General features: G+C 44.1%; 2 protein-coding genes across 2 annotated transcripts in view; both read right to left on the bottom strand.

The window, feature by feature from the left end:
- Wdr33 (WD repeat domain 33) overlaps positions 1 to 2,886 on the bottom strand; it is a 108,359-nt gene extending 105,473 nt beyond the window's left edge. The window contains exon 1 of the mRNA XM_057789209.1: positions 2,728 to 2,886. The gene's annotated coding sequence lies outside the window, so the exon portion shown is untranslated. The remainder of the gene's footprint in view (positions 1 to 2,727) is intronic.
- A 10,452-nt stretch (positions 2,887 to 13,338) lies between these two features.
- Positions 13,339 to 19,693, bottom strand: Polr2d (RNA polymerase II subunit D). Its single transcript, XM_057789045.1, has 4 exons — positions 19,582 to 19,693; positions 18,771 to 18,951; positions 15,336 to 15,431; positions 13,339 to 14,183 (listed from the first exon to the last, which is right to left on the bottom strand). Exons 1-4 carry the CDS (start codon positions 19,652 to 19,654, stop codon positions 14,105 to 14,107), a joined length of 429 nt encoding a protein of 142 aa, XP_057645028.1. The 5' UTR covers positions 19,655 to 19,693; the 3' UTR covers positions 13,339 to 14,104.
- Between the last annotated feature and the right edge of the window lie 440 nt (positions 19,694 to 20,133).

A 20,133-nucleotide genomic window follows, 5' to 3' on the forward strand; every position in this document is an offset into this window, starting at 1 on the left:
TTGTTGTTGTTGTTGTTTGTTTTTGTTTGTTTGGTTTTTTTTTTTTGGTTTTTCGAGACAGGGTTTCTCTGTGGTTTTTTGGAGCCTGTCCTGGAACTAGCTCTGTAGACCAGGCTGGTCTCGAACTCACAGAGATCCGCCTGCCTCTGCCTCCCGAGTGCTGGGATTAAAGGCGTGTGCCACCACCGCCCGGCTGTTTTTGTTTTTTTGAGATAGTCTATATTCACTACACAGCCTAGCCTGGAACTCACTATGTAGACCAGGCTGACCTCAAACTGCCTGCCTCTACCTCCCAGTGTGCTGGGATTTAAGGCTTGTACTAACCCACTCATAACAATTATCATTTTTATATATAAGGAAACTGAGACTCAGAGAGTTTAATTAACTGACCCAGTTTTTTTTTAAATTGCTTTAGAACTGGAGGTTCAATGATGTAATATGCACTTAAAATAGATAAGCCCCTGAATTCAGTACTCATCACACTCTTCCTCTGATCTAAAGCTAGGTTAGTGATGAATGAACTCAGCTTGCAAACCTAGGTTACCTACTACAGAATTCCATGATTTTCTTTCCAATACATCTCCTCAAGTCTGGAATTTATAAACACTTAAATTATGAAAATATGGCATTACACAAATTTTATGAAGCTGTTACTCTACCTGAAAATTGCTAAAATGTTTACAGTCCAGAAAGGGGGATAGTAATGTACGCCATACTCTCCAACATGCGACAAGCTTCAGTGTCTAAGAGAAATGGTTTGCAGTGGGAGAGGTATGTCACCAGAGAAAACATGTCTAAGTAGAAATCTTAAACCTAAATCACAGTTAGCAACAAAGATAAGGGCACAACAGGCAATAATCAAGTAATATCTACCAAAAACAAAACTAAACAACAACAACAAAAAAAACAGACTTTCTGTTACCTAGTGGACTTTTTTTGTTAATGGTCTTTTTGTTAGTTAGCAAAGCAAGCTCTGAATATGGGACTTAAGAAGTCAATAAAAGACTTCCTATAGTAAAGATGCTAAATACAGCACTTCAAGTTTGGCCCCAACCCAAATCCACACAGTATTTTACCTCTACTGGGCAAGGAAATCAATCAAAATGCAAAAGTACCTAATAGCAATGAAAGGTGGGTGTCAAATGCAATTAAGACTAGGAACAGAAAAAATGCCACCAGGGAAACAATTAAAGTGTTTTCTTTTAACAGTCACCAAGAGCTTCGTTCTTTGTTTGGGTTAAACACTCACAGGCAAGAGGGTTGCCTGCATTATAACCAGAGTACACGTGAAAGTTTTGCTCCCAAGTGGTTGGTGTATGTCACCACTGTGCCTTGGTTCCTGTCATCCAAAGCTCCCGAATAGCTAATGCCTCCCATCTAGAAATGACTTTAAAGCATTCCTGACAGTCTTTACGTGCGATAACATATACTTTTCTGACTTTAATCCAAGGTCATAATTCCTACAATTAACCTCTCCCTTACTCCAGAAAGGCCACCAACCACAAGGGTTACAACCAAATATTAACACTTTCTTTAAAAAAAAAAAAATAAACACAAGACTATAACCCAATAAATGGCCCAGCGTTAAAGTACTGCAACCTAAGTTCAATCAAGACTCATTTAGTGGAAAAGAGTTCTCCAGCAAACTATCTTCTGAAGAGAGAGAGAGAGAACGCGCGCGCGGGCACGCGCACACACACTAATATGTAGTATTCTTCGATTTAAAAAAGCACAGAAATTCTAGGTCAGGTGTGGCCCACGCCTTTAACCCCACTCGGGAAGTGGAAGCAGGAGGATCAAAGAGTAAGGCCAGGTCAGGTATACAGCAAGTTGGTGCCAGTCTGGGTTACAGCCAAGTCTAATGGGGCTCAGGCTATTCATCGCATCGGTTGGGTGCATGAGACAGGATCATTACCTCTGAGTTCGAAACTTAGGCTACATACTGAGTTGAGTTTCGAGGCCAGCCTGGCTACACAGTGAACCTCTGTACCAAAAGTAAAATAAAAATCAAACCAAAACAAAACAATAAAAAAGACCGCTAGCCAAGCCAGGTAGAGTGAGCGCTTATAATCTCTCGTTGTGCCCGGCAGGTGGGAGAATGGAAATATTCGGCGAACCTGGGCAACACAACTAGACCAGTCTCAAAGAAATGGGGAAAAGGAGAAAAGAAAACGAGAGACGCTAAGACCATAAATATCCAGTTGCCAGGAGACCTTTGTTTCTCTCACATATTGAGACCAGAATTCAATTTCCAGTTGGGACAATTAGTGCTTAGTGGGACATTTGTAACGAGCCACACAGGAACGAAACTCGTGCAAAGCGCCAGGCTCGGCCTTTCTCGGGTCCCCAACACAGACCTCAATTTTAGAAAGCATCCAGGCGGACTCTCCAGCTGTTTCTCCGGATTCCCAGGAACTTCTCCAGCCCCCTTCTGGGCAGCCCCCAAAGCCGCACTCCCATCCCAACGCGCTTCCTTCCTCCGAACTTCGCGTCTCAGCGAGCGGCCTCGCCGTGCCGGCTAGGCCTAGGTTGCCACACGGCCTCCTCCTCCTCCTCCCCAAAGTCCCTCCGCTGGGAGCCCCACCGGCCGCGGCCCGCCCCGCAGATGCCCGTCCTATTCTCTCGGGCGACCTGTCCCCTCCGGTCCCCCCAAGCACGCAACGGCCGGGCCCGAAAATGGCGGAGCGCGACCGCCCGCGGCCCTCACAGGCCCCGGCGCGCACTCACCGTGGGGGGCCGGAATGGGCGCCTAACCGCGAGCGCGGTGTCCTTCGGCGCCACAGGGAATGTCTCTCCCGCCTGGTACACTTCCCTTCTCCCCACTCTCAATTCCTCTCCTTCAAAGATGCAGCCGCCATCTTCCCCGAGGAGCCACCGAGCGTACGGCTTGCGTCATCACGGCCGCACGGTGTACGTCACGCGCGCCTGTGCCGCAGGTCTCCGGCAGGGTTCATGGAAGAGCATGCGCGCAGGTGAAGGGTGGAGCCTGAATCTCCGGCGCCCCAAGATTTCTGTCGGGGTTGGGACAGAGCCTTGCGGACTTTCTTCACCTTGTGAGCTATCATTGATACTCTCAAAAACTTCCCATTTTACCAAACTAAATAAGACACCTTTTCAAGCCGGGAGTGGTAGCTCATGCTTGTAATCCGAACACTTACTATCGGCTAAGACAGTCAGAACATCCAGAGAAACTCTGTCTCGAAGGAAAAAAAGAAAGAAAGAAAAGAGGCTGAGACAGGAGGATTACAGTGAATTCAAGGCGTATCCTGCAGCCTAGCCTGATTACCTTAGATTATCTCCCAACAACTGTACTGTTCCTTGGTGTGCACACATACAAAAAGAAAGATATTATAATTAAACCGGGCGGTGGTGGTTTAATCCCAGCACTCGGGAGGCAGAGGCAGGTGGATCTCTGTGAGTTCAACGCCAGCCTGGTCTACAAGAGCTAGTTCCAGGACAGGCTCCAAAGCTACAGAGAAACCTTGTCTCGAAAAACAAAACAAAAAAGTAAAGATAATTAATAAAAAGGATACGGATTTTGCTCCATTGCACTACATAAACTCAGGGTGATGAACTACTGAAATGGAGGCAGGAGGGTCAGAAGTTCAAAGGCATCCTTGAATACATAAATTCAAGGTGTTAGAAAAGACTATCTTTGTATCCACAAAAAGAAACAGAAACAAAGGGAAAATAACTCTACAAAGTAATTTCTTCCTAGCCAGGCAGTGGTGGCACGCGCCTAAATTTAATCCTAGCGCTCTGGAGGCAGAGGCAGGCAGACCTCTGTGAGTTCAAGGCCAGCCTGGGATACAAAAAAAAAGAAAAGAAAAGAAAAGAAAAAAGGAATTTCTTCTTGTAAAATAAACAGTGTGCCACACCTCTAACCCTTGCTAGCAGCAGCTCACACGGTCTAGATGGCCTGCGTTTATTGTCCCTAAAGTAAGAACCAAATTGTGAACAAAGCACTTAATCTTAAACTATTTTGTAAATTTAGTGAAAACATGTAAGGGCTGGAGAGATGGCTCAGAGGTTTAAAGTGTATAATGTTCATGTAAAGGACTTGAGTCTCCCTTTGGAGCCCTAACTGGCTTCTTGGAACTCAAGATGTAGGCCACGCTGACCTCAAACTCAGAGAGCCACCTGCCTCTGCCTCCCAAGTGTTAGGATCAAAGACACACTCTACCATACCCAGCCACCTTTAGCCTCTATACACACAAGGGCATGCAAGCACACACGTGTGCGCACACACACACACACACACACAAGCACAGAAGACAGGACAGAAAGAGTAAGAAGCCCAAGCCTAACACACCAGCTACAAAAAGCTTGCACTAGTCGAAATCATTTTCAATTAACTGATGGAATTCTACAGCCCCACATGCTCCAAGGTGTGGAAGTCCTTGTTTTCTCAGTGAATTCAATACTGTAGTCACCTTCCTGTCCTTATGACAACACACCTAAGAAGTACATTTTTAAATCTTTTTTGTTTTGTTTTGGTTTGGTTTTGGTTTTTCAAGACAGGGTTTCTCAGTAGCGTTGGCACCTATCCTGGAACTAGCTCTTGTAGACCAGGCTGGCCTCGAACTCACAGAGATCCATCTGTCTCTGCCTCCAGAGTGCTGGGATTAAAGGCTTGCGCCACCACTGCCCGGCTTATTTTTAAATTCTTTTTTTTTTAATATTAGAGTAATCAGGGCCTAGTTAGTAGCAAGAACTGCCTTTTGTGTTATTGGGGTTTTTTTTTGTTTTTTTTTTTTATTTTTATTTTTCGAGACAAGGTTTCTCCATAGCTTTTTGGTTCCTGTCCTGGAACTAGCTCTTGTAGACCAGGCTAGCCTCGAACTCACAGAGATCCGCCTGCCTCTGCCTCCTGAGTGCTGGGATTAAAGGTGTGCGCCACCACCACCCGGCGCCTTTCATGTTATTAAAGACACTCCCCCCCCTTCCTTCGTGTGCCTTTTAGTTACATTTGAATTATGTCCAAAGGAACAGTCAATTGATTGACCCCAAGACTCATCTGTTTTGTTTTGTTTATTTTGAGACAGGGTCTTTTTTTTAAATATTTATTTATTTATTTATTTATTTATTATGTATACAATATTCTGTCTGTATGCCTGAAGGCCAGAAGAGGGCACCAGACCTCTTTACAGATGGTTGTGAGCCACCTGTATAAGAACTGAGACAGCCGGGCGGTGGTGGTGCACGCCTTTAATCCCAGCACTTGGGAGGCAGAGGTAGGCGGATCTCTGTGAGTTCGAGACCAGCGCCACAGAGAAACCCTGTCTCGAAAAACCAAAAAAAAAAAAAAAAAAAAAAGAACCAAGACAGGGTCTTATTATGTAGCCTTGGCCAACCTGGAAATCACTCTGTGAACCAGATTGCCCTCAAACTCATGTGATCCTCCTGCCTCTGCCTCCACCCAGCCCTGTGGCTCATTTTTGTTGTTGTTGTTGTTGTTTGTTTTTTCTTTTTTAAAAAAGATTTATTTATTGTGTATAAAGTATTCTGCCTGCAAGCAGGTCTTCAGGCCAGAAGAGGGCACCAGATCTCATTATAGATGGTTGTGAGCCACCATGTGGTTGCTGGGAATTGAACTCAGGACCTTTGGAAAAGCAGGCAGTGCTCTTAACCACTGAGTCATCTCTCCAGCCCTATTTTTAAGTTCTTAAAGGTTCTTTTGAATTAAAAGCATAAGTGTATATACATATATATGTGCAGGTGTCCTGAGAAGCCAGAAGTGTCAGATCCCCTGAAGCTGGAGTTACTCAAAGTTATAAACCACTCATCATGGGTCCTGGGAACTGAACAGGAGTCCTCTACAAGAGCAGTATGTACTCTTAGCTACTGAGCCATCTCTCCAGCCTTTATTTTAAAAATTACATTTTTTTTATTTGTGTGTGTACTTGAGAGTTTCCCCAGCACTGGGGGTCTTACACACACACACACACACACACACACACACACACCCTCTGCAAGAACAAAAGGTGCTATTGGCTGAGTCCTCTCTACAGTCCCAACTGAAGGACTTTATTTATTTGCTTGCTTCCTTATTTGTTTTGGTTTCTTTGGGGGTTTTTTTTGGGGGGGTGGTTGGGGGACAGGTATTTGAGACATGGTCAAAATGTAGCCCTAACTGCTCTGGAATTCTCTTTGTTGATCAGGCTGGCCTTGAACTCAAGAGATCTGCCTGCCTCTGCCTCGCATCACCAAGTCCAGTAATGAACTGTATTTATATTGTGACCTTGATATTAACGGGAGAGTTGGGATAAACAAAGAAGGGTTATTCATGTTTTGTTTTTTTTTTGTTTGTTTTTTTTTTTTTTTTCGAGACAGGGTTTCTCTGTGGCTTTGGAGCCTGTCCTGGAACTAGCTCTGTAGACCAGGCTGGTCTCGAATTCACAGAGATCCGCCTGCCTCTGCCTCCCAAGTGCTGGGATTAAAGGCGTGCGCCACCACCGCCCGGCGGTTATTCATGTTTTAGAGTGTTGTTTTTTTTTTTTTTTTTTTTTGGGACAGGGTCTATGGATTTTTTTTTTTAAGATTTATTTATTTTTTATATATACAGTGTTCTGTCTGCATGCATGCCTGCAGGCCAGAAGAGGGCACCAGATCTCATTACGGGTGGTTGTGAGCCACCATGTGGTTGCTGGGAATTGAACTCAGAACCTCTGGAAGAGCAGTCAGTGCTTTTAACTTCCGAGCCATCTCTCCAGCCCCCGGGTCTATGGATTTCTGGCTGTCCTGGGAACTCACTATGTAGAAGACCCTGCCCTAAATCTTAAACTCTAGGATTAAAACTTTAAAGATTTTTGTTTTATGCGTGGGTGTTTTGCCTACATGTCTGTGTGCCAGATGTATGCAGTACCCAGAGTCAGAAGGGGTGTATGATACTTGAAACTGGAGCTGTAAATGGTTGTTACCACCATATGAGTACTGGGAACATAAACATTCACAGATTCCCTGGAAGAAGCAGCTAGTATTGAGCCATCTCTCCAACTCAGGTTATGTAGAACTTTTTTTTTTTTTTTTTTTTTTTTGGTTTTTCGAGACAGGGTTTCTCTGTGGTTTTGAAGCCTGTCCTGGAACTAGCTTTTGTAAACCAGGCTGGTTTCGAACTCACAGAGATCCGCCTGCCTCTGCCTCCCGAGTGCTGGGATTAAAGGCGTGTGCCACCATCGCCCGGCTTTATGTAGAACTTTAAGTCAATTCTGAAGCCATTTCTGACAACTCTTAGTACTTCCCCTCCTCCCCTGGGAACCAAGGACATAACAGCTATGCATGCACGTACTGAGATGTTGGGAACTTTCCATCTCCCTGAAAAGGAGCATGATAACCCTTAGGTGTTGACTCAGTTACTGATGTTTTGACTTAGTCCCTGGGAAGGGGCAAAGTGACCCTCAGAAGTTTCCCCTTACCTCATCTGATCTGGCAACCACTCTCCAGCCAATTATTGGTAATAGCCCTTTTGAATAAGCCAATCATAATAGCTAAAGAACAACCCCCAGACACCCCTTCCTTCTGTGGCTTTTACCTTTAAAAAAAGCATGTACCAGACATTCAGGGTCTTCTAGCCTCCAGACTGCTGGAAGACCCTGTCATGACAGAATTAATAAAATCCTCATGCTTTTACATCAGCTGTGATGAGAGATGGTCTCTTGGGGCGACTCCTCCTCCTTGGTGATTGGACACTAGGGTCCAACAGTTATTAGTTCATGTGTCAAGTTGACAAAGGGTAATTTGCGCTAATTGCTTTTGTTTTGTTTTTTGTCAACTTTGCAAATTAGAGTCATCGAAGAAGGAACCATAATTGGGAAAAATGCCTCTATCAGACTGACTGTAGGCAAGCCTGGGTGACTGATTCATGACTGATTTTTTTTTAAATATTTATTTATTTATTATGTATACAATATTCTGTCTGTGTGTATGTCTGCAGGCCAGAAGAGGGCACCAGACCTCAATCCAGACGGTTGTGAGCCACCATGTGGTTGCTGGGAATTGAACTCAGGACCTTTGGAAGAGCAGGCAATGCTCTTAACTGCTGAGCCGTCTCTCCAGCCCCCTGATTCATGACTGATTGATGTGGAAGGGCTCAGTGGACTCTGGGCAGTGCCACTCCTGGACTGGAGTTTATATATACACACACATACATGTACATATATATATATATACACGTGTGTGTGTGTGTGTGTGTGTGTGTGTGTGTGTGTGTGTGTGGAGAGAGAGAAAGAGAGAGAGACTGAGAGAGCAGGCCAAGGGAAAAACAAATGAGTAAGCAAGGAAGCAGTATTCTTCCATGGCCTCTGCTTCAGTTCCTGCCTCCTAATCTCCCAATTCCTGCCCTGACTTCTTTCAGTGATACTCTGGATGCTGGGATGTATAAACCAAATAAACCCTTTCCTACCACAAGTTATACTTGTTAGAAATATTTCTTTTTTCTTTTTTTTTTTTAAATATTTATTTATTTATTATGTATACAATATTCTGTCCATGTGTATACCTGCAGGCCAGAAGAGGGCACCAGACCCCATTACAGATGGTTGTGAGCCACCATGTGGTTGCTGAGAATTGAACTCAGGACCTTTGGAAGAGCAGGCAATGCTCTTAACCTCTGAGCCATCTCTCCAGCCCTTGTTAGAAATATTTCAAAGTCACTGAAAACCAAATTAGGACATCTAGCGTTCAGGAAATCCTGAACTGGGTTTGTGCCCCAATGTGTGGTGATGGAAGCCGGTAAACCTGGCACTCAGTAAGTGGAGGCCAAGGGATCAGAAGTTCAGTCAACCTTGGCTATGAACATAGCATGTTTAAGGCCAACCTGGGCTAAAAGAAAAATAATTAAATAAGGAAGATTTATTTAACATACTATTCTAAATGTTACAGCCCATGGCTGGCTGGCTTGTGGCTTTATGGCTGTGGTGGGTGAATCACCATGGTTACAGATGCAAGTACAAAGCTGCTCAATTCAAGACGGTCAGGAAGCAAAGAGAAAGATAAGAGGAAGGAATCAAGGCTAACACCCAAGGATGTAGTCCAGTGACCAATTCCCTTCACTGCCTTAGGTCCCAGCTCTCCTAAGTGTTCATCACATTTGATAGCACATCAAATCTTCATGATATAGTCACTTTCCTGAAGCCCCATCATTGAGTATTGCTATGCTGGGAACCAAGCCTTACATATGATCCTTGCAGGGCTCATATTTCAGATCCGAATCATTAGCCTCCCCTTTGTACTATTTTTAGGGGAAGGTACTTTTTTTTTTTTTTTTGGTTTTTCGAGACGGGATTTCTCTGTGGTTTTTGGAGCCTGTCCTGGAACTAGCTCTTGTAGACCAGGCTGGTCTCGAACTCACAGAGATCCGCCTGCCTCTGCCTCCCAAGTGCTGGAACTAGCTCATCAGGTTCATCTGGAACTCATAGGAATCCACGTCACGTCTCTTTGCTTTCCAGGTGCTACCTTTGTACCTTTATCGAACATCTCACACTTACAGGTTCACATAAGAAGCCATACAACTTTCCAGACTACCTGACCACATTTCCCTTTCATTTATCCTCCATGGGGGGGGGCAGTTTTTCTTTGAGACAGGGTCTCATGTTAGTCCAGACTTGCCTTTAATTTGCTAAGTAGCCCAGGATGCTGGAGCTCCTGATCCTTTTACACCTACCTCCCAAGCACTGAGAATACAAACTACAAATGACTATTTCAAAGCTGGGCTCTAGCTCAGCTGGCAGAACATTTACCTAGCACGAAAGAGACCCCGGGTTCAATCTCTAGTACTACATAAAACCAGGAGCGGTGGCACAAACCTGTAATCTCAGCACTCTCGAGGTGGAGGAGGAAGGATTAGAAGTTAGTGGCCTGCTTAGACCATGTCACTGAAAAGGGGAAACACTTATTTCATATTCTTTTCTATCACATCCCTTTCTGGCAATGATCTTGTTTTTTTTTTTTTTTTTTTTTTTTTAAATGTGTAGCCCAGGCTGGCCTCGAACTCGTGATCCTCCTGCCTCTGCCTCCTTCAGCAAATCCTATCAGCGTGCGCCACCACAACCGGCTGATCTTGTTATTGTAACAGCACAAGATTATAAATGTTTGGCCAAGTAAGTTCTTTTATAATCCCAACACTCAGGAAGCAGTCAGATTGGTATTAATTCCAGGCCAGCCTGGGTACATAGTGAGACCTTGTCTCAAACCAACAAGTAACATACAGATATTTGGGCCAGCAAGTTGGCTCAACAGATAAGGGTGCTTGCCTTGAACCTGACAACCCAAGCAAGACCCAAATGGTAGAAAGAGAACCCATTTCCATCAGTTGTCCTCTGACTGAGACACTCATTTTAATATGTAAAAAGACACAAATATTTGATTTCTGAGTACAAAGTATTCTTTGGATGGATGGTCCAGTAGGTGTCCAGGATGTGTAAATAAACCTTGTGACAGTTGTCTTCAAAAGGCTCAGTCTACTGTCTACACACACAAACCCTCCTCACATCCCTTGCATTCTTTCCTGTTCCTGCCAAACTTCCCAGCTGGCCACTGAACCCCATCTCTTCTCCACACTCCAGGAAGTGAAGTTCTCCATGTTTTGCAGCATTTTTCTAAGCACAGACAAACACTCTCCAGGTCTGCTCCATGGCTGCTCCTTCACATGGCATCCTCTCTTCTCTGTACAGCTCCATGCTGACCTGAGACACTCTCTTCTGTTGCAGCCATTCCTGCTTTGGGACCATTACCTGCTGCACATTTTATAAGCAGGTTCTTTCCTGGCTCCACAGGCTTCATCACTCCTCCACAGAGCATCCTAACGACCTGAACTCATCAGTGATGGAAAACACCTGGCTTCATTTTCTCCCATTGCGTAGCTGTTTCCTTGAAGCTGGCATTGAGCACCACCATCTAGAATCATAGTGGCCTGTTATCACTTGTAGGACTCCATGAGATCTGGCCTGTTAATAGACGCTTATGAAAGAAACAGGGAGGAGGCTCACAGGACTCCTGAGCTCTCAAGAATTTTTTTTTTCAGGGCTGGAGAGATGGCTCAGTGGTTAAGAGCATTGCCTGCTCTTCCAAAGGTCCTGAGTTCAGTTCCCAGCAACCACATAGTGGCTCACAACCATCCGTAATGAGATCTGGTGCCCTCTTCTGGCCTGCAGGCATACACGCAGACAGGATATTGTATACGTAATAAATATTTAAAAAAAAAAAAAAGAATTTTTTTTTTCATTTTTTTTCCTTCGCTCCCCACCTACCCCAGAAAGGGTCTCATTATGTAGGCTTGGCTGTCCTGGAACTTGCTATGTATAACATCAGGCTGACTTCAAACTCGGGGATCTGCCAGTCTCTTTCTCCCGAGTGCTGGGACTTAAGACATGAGGACACCAGGTGTGTTTGAATGTAACTGATCCCAGAATCGCATAGGGAGCGGCACTATTAGATGTGACTTTGTTGGAGTGATTGTGGCCTTGTTGGAGGAAGTCCACTGTGGGGGTGGACTTTGAGGTTTTCTATGCTAAAGATACCACACAGTATCTCAGGCGACTTCCTGTTGTCTGCAAGATATAGGACTCTCAGCTATTCCTCCAGCACCATGTCTGCTTACACGCCAACATGCTAACCACCATAATGGGCTGAACGTCTGAAAATGTAAGTCATTACCCCAATTAAATGTTTTCCTTTATAAGTTGCTGTGGGCTGGGCAGTGGTGGCGCACACCTTTAATCCCAGCACTCGGGAGACAGAGGCAGGTGAATCCCTGTTAGTTCAAGGCCAGCCTGGTCTACAGAGTGGGTTCCAGGACAGCTAGGAGCTAGGACGGTTAAGCAGGGGAAAAAAAAAAAAGGAGTTGCTGTGGTCATGGAGTCTCTTCACAGCAATACAAACCCTAACCAAGATAGCAGCATAGTGGCCTGGATTTCCAGCACTGAAAAAGACTCCTACATCACTACATGAACAGAATACTAGCAACAAATATCAAACCAGAGGTTGTGATTAGACATCTCATGAAAAGTCTTCAGAGTTTAGGTCTTCTAATCTAGTCTATGAAGGAAAGACCTTCGTTTGAGGGTGACCATACACACCCCCTTCAAGGCTGCTCCAAATACAGTCTTCAAGACAGCCCCTTACCTCCAGGATTAGGTGCATCTACAGCAAGGGTAAGGGACCCTGGGGGTAAGTGCTTCCCATGGTGTGCATCCTTAGATTCTCCAAAGTTCTGACAACTGTATTCTCAGTCTTTTAACATTTCAGGGTGGCGGGGGAAGGGGGTGACTCAGTGAGTAAGAGCACTTGCTGTGCAAGCATGAAGACCGGAGTCTGTATCATTAGCACTAAATAAGTGAAGACTGGTGTCTTGTGCCTGCACGTGCCTCTAACCCCAATGTCAAAGATCAAGTGGAGACAGGGTTGCTGGGGCTTGTTGGCTACCCAGCCTAGATCTGGGTTCAGTGAGAGAGACCCCATTTCAAAGGGCATAAATACAGGTGTAGTAGTTTGTATGTAATTGGTCCCCATAATCTCACAGGGAGTGGCACTATTTGGTGTGGCTTTGTTGGAGTGGGTATGGCCTTGCTGAAGGAAGTGCGTCACTGTGGGGGCAGGCTTTAAGGTCTTTTGCTTAAGCTTTGTTTGAGTTGACTTCTTGTTGCCTGTAAAATGTAGCACTCTCAGCTCCAGCACCATGTCTGCCTGCACAATGCCATGTTCTCCCCAATTACGACAATGACCTGAACTTCTGAAGTTGTAAGCGAGGCACCTGAATTAAATGCTTCTTTTATAAGGAATACCAAGCTAGGCAGTGGTGGCACACACCTTTAATCCCTGCACTTGGGGTAGAGGAGTGCTGTGAAGACGGCAGAACTCTGTGAATTCAAGGCCAGCCTGGACTAGAGAGCCAGTACCAGGACAGGCTTCAAAACTACACAGAGAAACCCTGTCTCGAAAAACCAAACCAAACCAACCAAACAAAAAGAGTTGCCATGGTTGCCAGGAGGTGGTGGTGTTCACCTTTAGTCCCAGCACTTAGGTGGCACAGGCAGGCAGATCTCTGTAAGTTTGAGGCTAGCCTGGTCTACAGATTGAGTTTCAGGACAGTCAGGACTGTTTCACAGAAAAATCTTGGGGAAAAAAAAAAAAAAGGAGTTGCCATGGTCATAGTGCCTCTTCACAGCAATAAAAACCCCAAAACAATAGGTATACACCCAATGTCCTTTGCTAGTCTCTTTACATAGACATACACACTCACACATGTACACAACACACAAAGAGAAACAAAAGGAACTTCAGTGATAGAATGTTACTCATAGGTACAGTCCTTGTTTAGCATATACAAGGCTTTTGGTCCAATCTCTAAAGTTGCAAAAATAAATAAGTAAATAAAATAAATATAATTTAGAGTCCAGCAAGATGGCCCAGTGAGTAACAGTTCTGGCCACCAAGCTTGATGGCTTGATTTCAGTCCTGAAAGTCCACATAGTGGACAGAACTGCTGATTCCTGCAAGTTCTTCTCCACACACGTGCCATGGATCATGTACCCCCTCCCCAGAAATAAAGAAATGAAATTCTTTAAAAAAAAAAATTCTGGTTTATCTCTCCCATTTGCAACTAGATAAGAACATTCTTCCCCTATACAAGATTTTGTATAACAGTTTAGTTTAAAAAACTACAAACTATATTTACATCAAAAATTGAAATGACAAGAACAAAGAATAACATGGGCTCCCAAACCACCAAGGTAAGAGACAGTCAACACATCATTCTATCTCACAGGATCCAGACTGCAGCATGCTTGACCATAACAGCCCTTCAAGGTTGCACAAAACACAGTAACTATGGTCCAATAGTCACTGTGGGGACAGCAACCAAGACCATCACCAAGCCAGCCTTTCCTCTCCAAAAAGCCAAGCTGTTGAGTGTTGGCTCACGCCTGTAATCCCAGAACTTGGCTGAGTGAGGCAGGAGGCGTATCATGAGTCTGAGGACCACAGAGGGACATTATATCTCAATAAAGCAAAGTGACCCAAGTGTCTTCTGCTTCAGCACTCCTGAGTGACGCTGACCAGGCTGGGATGTGGTGGCGTTCTGAGCAATCTCAGGAGCAGGATGTGAACATTAGTACTGGAAGCTGCGCTTGGTCTGGATATCATCGAGAATCTGCTGCAGTTCCTCATCTTCAAAACGCCCTTCCAGACTGCAAGAAGACCAACAAACTTAAGCGATTCAGCAACTGCCAGTTTTCCCCACACTGTTTTTCAAAGAGGGTTCATTTCTGAATGCAGCTCATTTAGATCTACCACCTTTATTTTTAAGCTAAATTTCTTTTCCACATTCTCTTATAGAAACACTGAAAAGTGCAAATATATAAAAGATTTTATTTGTTTGTTTGTTTATAGAAGATTTTTAAAAGCCTTAACAGTCCAACATGATTTAAATTTCTGTTTTATTTTAGTTTGGCTTGTGTTTTTTGAGACAGGGCCTCATTATACAACCCCAGCTAGCCTGGAACTCACAGAGATGGGCCTGCCTTTGCTGGGATTAAAAGCACCAACTAACAAGCCCTGCAATGACCCATTTTTCAGTCATTTACTTGTTGACTGACTTAATGATTGTGTCCAATATCTGTTATCACCAATACTACAGTGAATACTGGAATACTGTTTTAGGTAATGGGAAATAGTGCATTGATTTTACCAGACATAGTAAAATTGTTCTAGTACTACCTGTGGTGTATCAGAATTCTGTTTCTTATGCTCTTTTATGAGGTGCAGGGAGATCAACTCAGACCCTCTCACACAACAGGCAAGAGCTCTGCCATTGTTCCATATACTTCCTGTCAGTATGGTATAAAACCATCATTCTCAGGTTGGCAAGATGGTCCAGCTGGTGAAGTTTGCTTGCCATTAAATCTAACAACCTGAGTTTGATCCTGAGAATCTACACAGTAAAAGAAGAAAACTGATTACCCCAAGCTGTCCACTGACCTTCACCCGCTTAATATGACACACATACACATGCATGTGCATGCACATACGTAAACAATAAATGTTCAAAACAAAACAAAACAAAAAAAACCTTCAAACTATTGCTCACAGCTCCCATCTGGAATCCCAGCTCTTGACAAGTGGAAGCAGGACAATCAAGAGCTCAAGGAAAGTCTTGGCTACCTGAGACTGCCATCAACAAACAACAAAACCACCCCCCAAAATCATCTCTCAAATACCATAAAATTACATTCTTGTTCATGTCATCAACCCAAATATTAAATGTACAACATTTAGATCTAGCAATTTCGCTTAAAGAAATCTATACAACACAGAGAAAACGTGTCCCATTCGGTACTAACCTTGGAATCAGAGCTTTGGACTCCTCAGCAGTCTCTGGGCAAAGATTAGCTAAACAGGCCAACTCAAACTTATGTAGCTTTTTCTGGAGAAGCAAGCTGTTTATAGAAAAAATAAAAATACAAAAATATAAACAAGAGAGGGAGTGAAACAAGAATAGTAATGGGGAGAAGTGAGTATGATCAAAATATGTTCTATACTGTATAAAAATGTCAATGTCATATTGGAACCCTTTCTTATGCATAATTAATATACACTAATAAAAAGCAAAAAAGTCAAACATCAAACATGATCAAAGGCAAAAAGAAGATCAGTTGAGAAAAATATTTACAATCTTTGATTATGGTCATGTGAGCAACAGAATCCCCCTTTGAATCACTTCCTATCCCTACCCCTGCAAAACAAGTTCCAGAAAAGAGAAAACTAACAAAACACAGCAGGCAGAGCCAAGGAAACTGACAAGAACATAGCAGGGTAATGAGGCACCTGCTGGGTCGGTTAGAGAGATCACACAGTGGTTAAGAGCATTCACTGGCTTCTCTTTCAGAGGGCCCAGGTTCAATTCCCAGTATCCACATGGTGGCTCACAACTGTTTGAAATTCCAGATATAGGCACTCGTATGGTACAGAGGCAAAACACTCACACATAAAATAAAAATAAATTTAATAAATATTTTAAAAAAAGCCAATCACACCTCATGAAAACCTCAAAGGCCATAGAAGCCTTCCTCCAGAAATTGACACTCTAGCTCTTTGGTCTACCTGCTAGACTTGATAAGATGATGTCAAAAAATACAGGGGTTTGACTGGCTAGTCTATTAAGAATGCTGACATGAAAGTAAGTTTAACTTTATCTTCATTCTATCTATCTATCTATCTATCTATCTATCTATCTATCTATCTATCTATCTATCTATCTATCTATCTATCTATCTATCTATCTATCTATCTGAGACAGGATTTCTCTGTAGCTTTTGGAGCCTGTCCTAGAACTAGCTCTTGTAGACCAGGCTGGCCTTGAACTCACAGAGATCCACCTGCCTCTGCCCGTGCTGGGGATTAAAGGCGTGTGCCAGTACAGCCCGGTCTCCACTCCGTTCTGTGCAAATCTAGGTGGAAACTATATCTCCAGGATTATAAAATAAGGCTTACTATGATGAATCTGATTTCAAAATGACATATTAAGAAGTTATGTTTGGCCAGGTGGTGATGGTAACACACCTTTAATCCCAGCACTTAGGAGGCAGAGGCAGACAGATCTCTCTCTCTCTCTCTCTCTCTCTCTCTCTCTCTCTCTCTCTCTCTCTCTCTCTCTTTCTCTCTCTCTTTTCGGACACAGGGTATCTCTGTATAGGCCTAGCTGTTCTGGAACTCAAACTCACAGAGATCCATCTGTCTCTGCCTCCTGAGTGCTGGTATTGAAGGCATGTGCTGACCTTTATAATGAGATTCTATCTCAAGAAACAAATAAGTAGGTTCTGAAGAGGTGGTGTAGTGGTACTGGCCACTCTTGCAGAAGAGGACCCAGGTTTGGTTCCCAGCAACTATCTGTAACTCCAGTTCCAGGAGATTTGACCCTCTTTGGGACACAATAGGCTTCTGCAACCACTTAATGTACATATATGCATTTAGACAAACACTCATACAAATAAAATAAGCAACCAAATAAAATTCTATCTGGGATATAATGGCATAGTGTGCGGTTAGCATGTACAAAGTACACCATAACCAGATAGGTTAAAGTCTGAGTGGTTAGATGGATGGACAGATGAGATAGACAGGAAGGATATAGACAGACTTAAGAAAGAAAGAAAGAAAGAAAGAAAGAAAGAAAGAAAGAAAGAAAGAAAGAAAGAAAGAAGAAAAGTGGGGCTAGAGAGAAGCCTCAGCAGTTAAGAGAAGTGGCTGTCTTCCAAAGGACCTGTATTCAACTCCCAGCACCCAGATGGTGGCACACAACCATTCATAACTCCAGTTGCCTCTACAAACACCAAGCATAAATGTGATACACAAACTACACATGCAGGCAAAACACTCATATACTTAAAATTGTAAAATATAAACAAAAAATAAAAATAATCTTTAACATAAGTGGTTAAATGAAAGTTTGTCCATACATATCAGCAAAGATTTTGATGGGACTTCAAGCCTCCAATTACCCCCACCTTTTTTGAGATCGGTTCTGCCTACGTAGTCCTGGAACTTGCTATGTAGACTAGTAGCCTGGACTCAAACACTCAAGCTCACAGAGATTCTCCTGTCTCTGTCTCCCAGTTCTGGAATTAAAGGCATGTGCCACCACACCTGGCTCTGGTTTTCTTCAATGTGTTTGTATATGGTTTATTTACTTAACTCTCTCTGTGTGTGTGTGTGTGTGTGTGTGTGAGAGAGAGAGAGAGAGAGAGAGAGAGAGAGAGAGAGAGAAAACATGCATAATCAGAGGACTTTTGGGAATTCTCAGAGCTTCTGGTACATCTGGCTTTTTACAGCTAAAGTCATAAGGCTTACACAGAAAGCACTTTTTTTTTTAAAGTTTTTCCAGACAGGGATTCTTCTCTGTGTAGCCCTGGCTGTCTTGGAACTCTTAGACAAGGCTGGGCACAAACTCAGAGATCTGCTTACCTCTGTCTTCTGAGGATTGAAAGGCTGCCCTACCACCATCGGACTAGAAGACACTTTTTACCCACCGAGCCATTTCACTAGCCCCATTTTTGTTTGTGTTTTGAAGAAAGGGTCTCAAGGAGTCAAGGATGGTTTTGAACCCACTACTCAGCTAAGGATGACCTTGAACTCCCTGATCCTATTGCCTTTACCTCTCATGAGAATCTATATTAATAAAACTTTTAGGTAGGGCTGGAGAGATGGCTCAGCAGTTAAGAGTGCTCTTCCAGAGGTCCTGGGTTCTGAGTTCCAGCACCCACATGGTGACTCACAACTGCAATTCCAGTCCTGGGGATCTGATACCCTGTCTGGCTTCTGTGGGCATTGCATGGTGCACAAACATACAATCTGGCAAGCCGGGGGTGGTGTGGTAGCGCACGCCTTTGATCCCAACACAGAGACAAGAGGATCTCTGTGAGTATGAAGCCAGCCTGGTCTATAAGCGAGTTCCAGGACAGACAGCCAGGGCTATTATACAGAGAAACCTTGTCTCGAAGAAAAAAGAAGAAAAGAAAAGAAAAGAAAGAGAAAGAAAGCAAGCCAGGCGGTGATGGCGCACTCCTTTAATCCCAGCACTTGGGAGGCAGAGGCAGGCGGATTTCTGTGAGTTCGAGACCAGCCTGGTTTACAAGAGCTAGTTCCAGGCTCCAAAACCACAGAGAAACCCTGTCTCGAAAAAACCAAAAAAAAAAAAAAAAGAAAAAAAAAGAAAGAAAGCCACCTCATAACACATACACAAGTAAATTTTGTCTTTTTAACTTATTTTTGGTACTCACCTACGAACACTGGCAATGGTCTCTCTATTTTTGAAACGACTGAAACGGGCTGTATAGTTCAGGGTTTTCATGAAAACCTCTGAAAGCTCCTGCTCATCTTCTGCACTCTCATTCTGCTGCTTTCGATGCTCCAGAAGCATGTGAACTTCAGAGTTCAGGAGTGTCTCCGCTGTCTCAAACTCTGCAAGAGCAAGTGTGAACTCAAGGAACTCTTTTAAAAAGCACACCTTTTAGTCCCAGCACTTGGGAGACAGAGGCAGGTGGATTTCTGAGTTTGGGGCCAGCTGGGTCTACACTAGCTAGCTGCAGGACGGCCAGAAATACAAAGACTCAAAAACAAATGAACAAGCAAACAAACATCAAAAAAACACAAAAAACAAACACACACACACACACCAAAAAAACAGAGAGCTGGAGAGATGATTAGGAGGTGGTGGCGCACGCCTTTAATCCCAGTTCTCGGGAGGCAGAGGGAGGCGGATCTCTGTGAATTCGAGACCAGCCTGGTCTACAAGAGCTAGTTCCAGGACAGGCACCAAAGCTACAGTGAAACCTTGTCTCGAAAAAACAAAACAAAACAAAGAGTAGGGTATATGGATGTCCACGATTCCAAAAACCCGAGCATGGAATCTACTAAATAGAACCTTTCTCCAAGGAATTAACTAAATAAATTATGCCAAGGTTCGTCTGTGCCACGCTGACCTGTGCGTATCCCTTCGCAATCCTAAGCTGTGCCAGGGCTAACCAGGGAGCGAATAACGACTATAACAAGGACCATGTCAGCTCGGAGTCAAGCTGTCCCGGGTCTCACCTTTCGGAAAGATGAGTTGAGAGGCATCTTCTTCAACGTCTCCAGCCCGAGGATCGCTGCCGCCGGCCGCCATTGTTTTAGGATGTACCGCCACGGACACACCGCCGGAAACGGAAGCCGAGAGAGCGGGACTAACACCCTAGACCTAGGAAAAAAGCCAATCCGGATCAGGGGCGGGGCCAGGTGGAATGGGCGGGCCCTGAGGAAGCGGAGTGGGCCGGGACGAATAGGTCGGGCGGGCAAACCACGCGGGGAACCCTCGAGTCTTGGCTCGCCGCGCGAGGAGCGCTCTCAGGTCGCAGTCCTGGTGGTTCCCGGTCGTTAGCTGCGGTTCTGTACTGCCGGCTTGGAGATGAACTATTTATTTTCTCCAATACGCCCTTGCCGTGAAAACCGTTTCAGGAGAAAAGGATTAAGAGAAGTGCAGGATTGAGCTAAGTGGCTGTCCCAAGGAATGATGGGAGCTGGGTAGGTGACTACAAAAACATACTGGAATGTCTTTCAATGATTTAATTGCTGGGCAAGAGGATAAGGAGTTGAAGGAGAGCGGTG

Source organism: Chionomys nivalis, chromosome 14 (assembly GCF_950005125.1).
Source record: "Chionomys nivalis chromosome 14, mChiNiv1.1, whole genome shotgun sequence".
In the NCBI taxonomy this organism is placed as follows: domain Eukaryota; kingdom Metazoa; phylum Chordata; class Mammalia; order Rodentia; family Cricetidae; genus Chionomys; species Chionomys nivalis.

What these genes read in the sequence shown, in the direction of transcription:
- Polr2d (XM_057789045.1), bottom strand. Translation starts at nt 19,654, where the DNA reads ATGGCGGCCGGCGGCAGCGATCCTCGGGCTGGAGACGTTGAAGAAGAT. An exon ending in TCAACTCATCTTTCCGAAAG is followed by an intron (nt 18,952 to 19,581) that starts GTGAGACCCGGG and finishes TTGCTCTTGCAG; the next exon opens with AGTTTGAGACAGCGGAGACA. An exon ending in TCCAAAGCTCTGATTCCAAG is followed by an intron (nt 14,184 to 15,335) that starts GTTAGTACCGAA and finishes GTCTTCTTGCAG; the next exon opens with TCTGGAAGGGCGTTTTGAAG.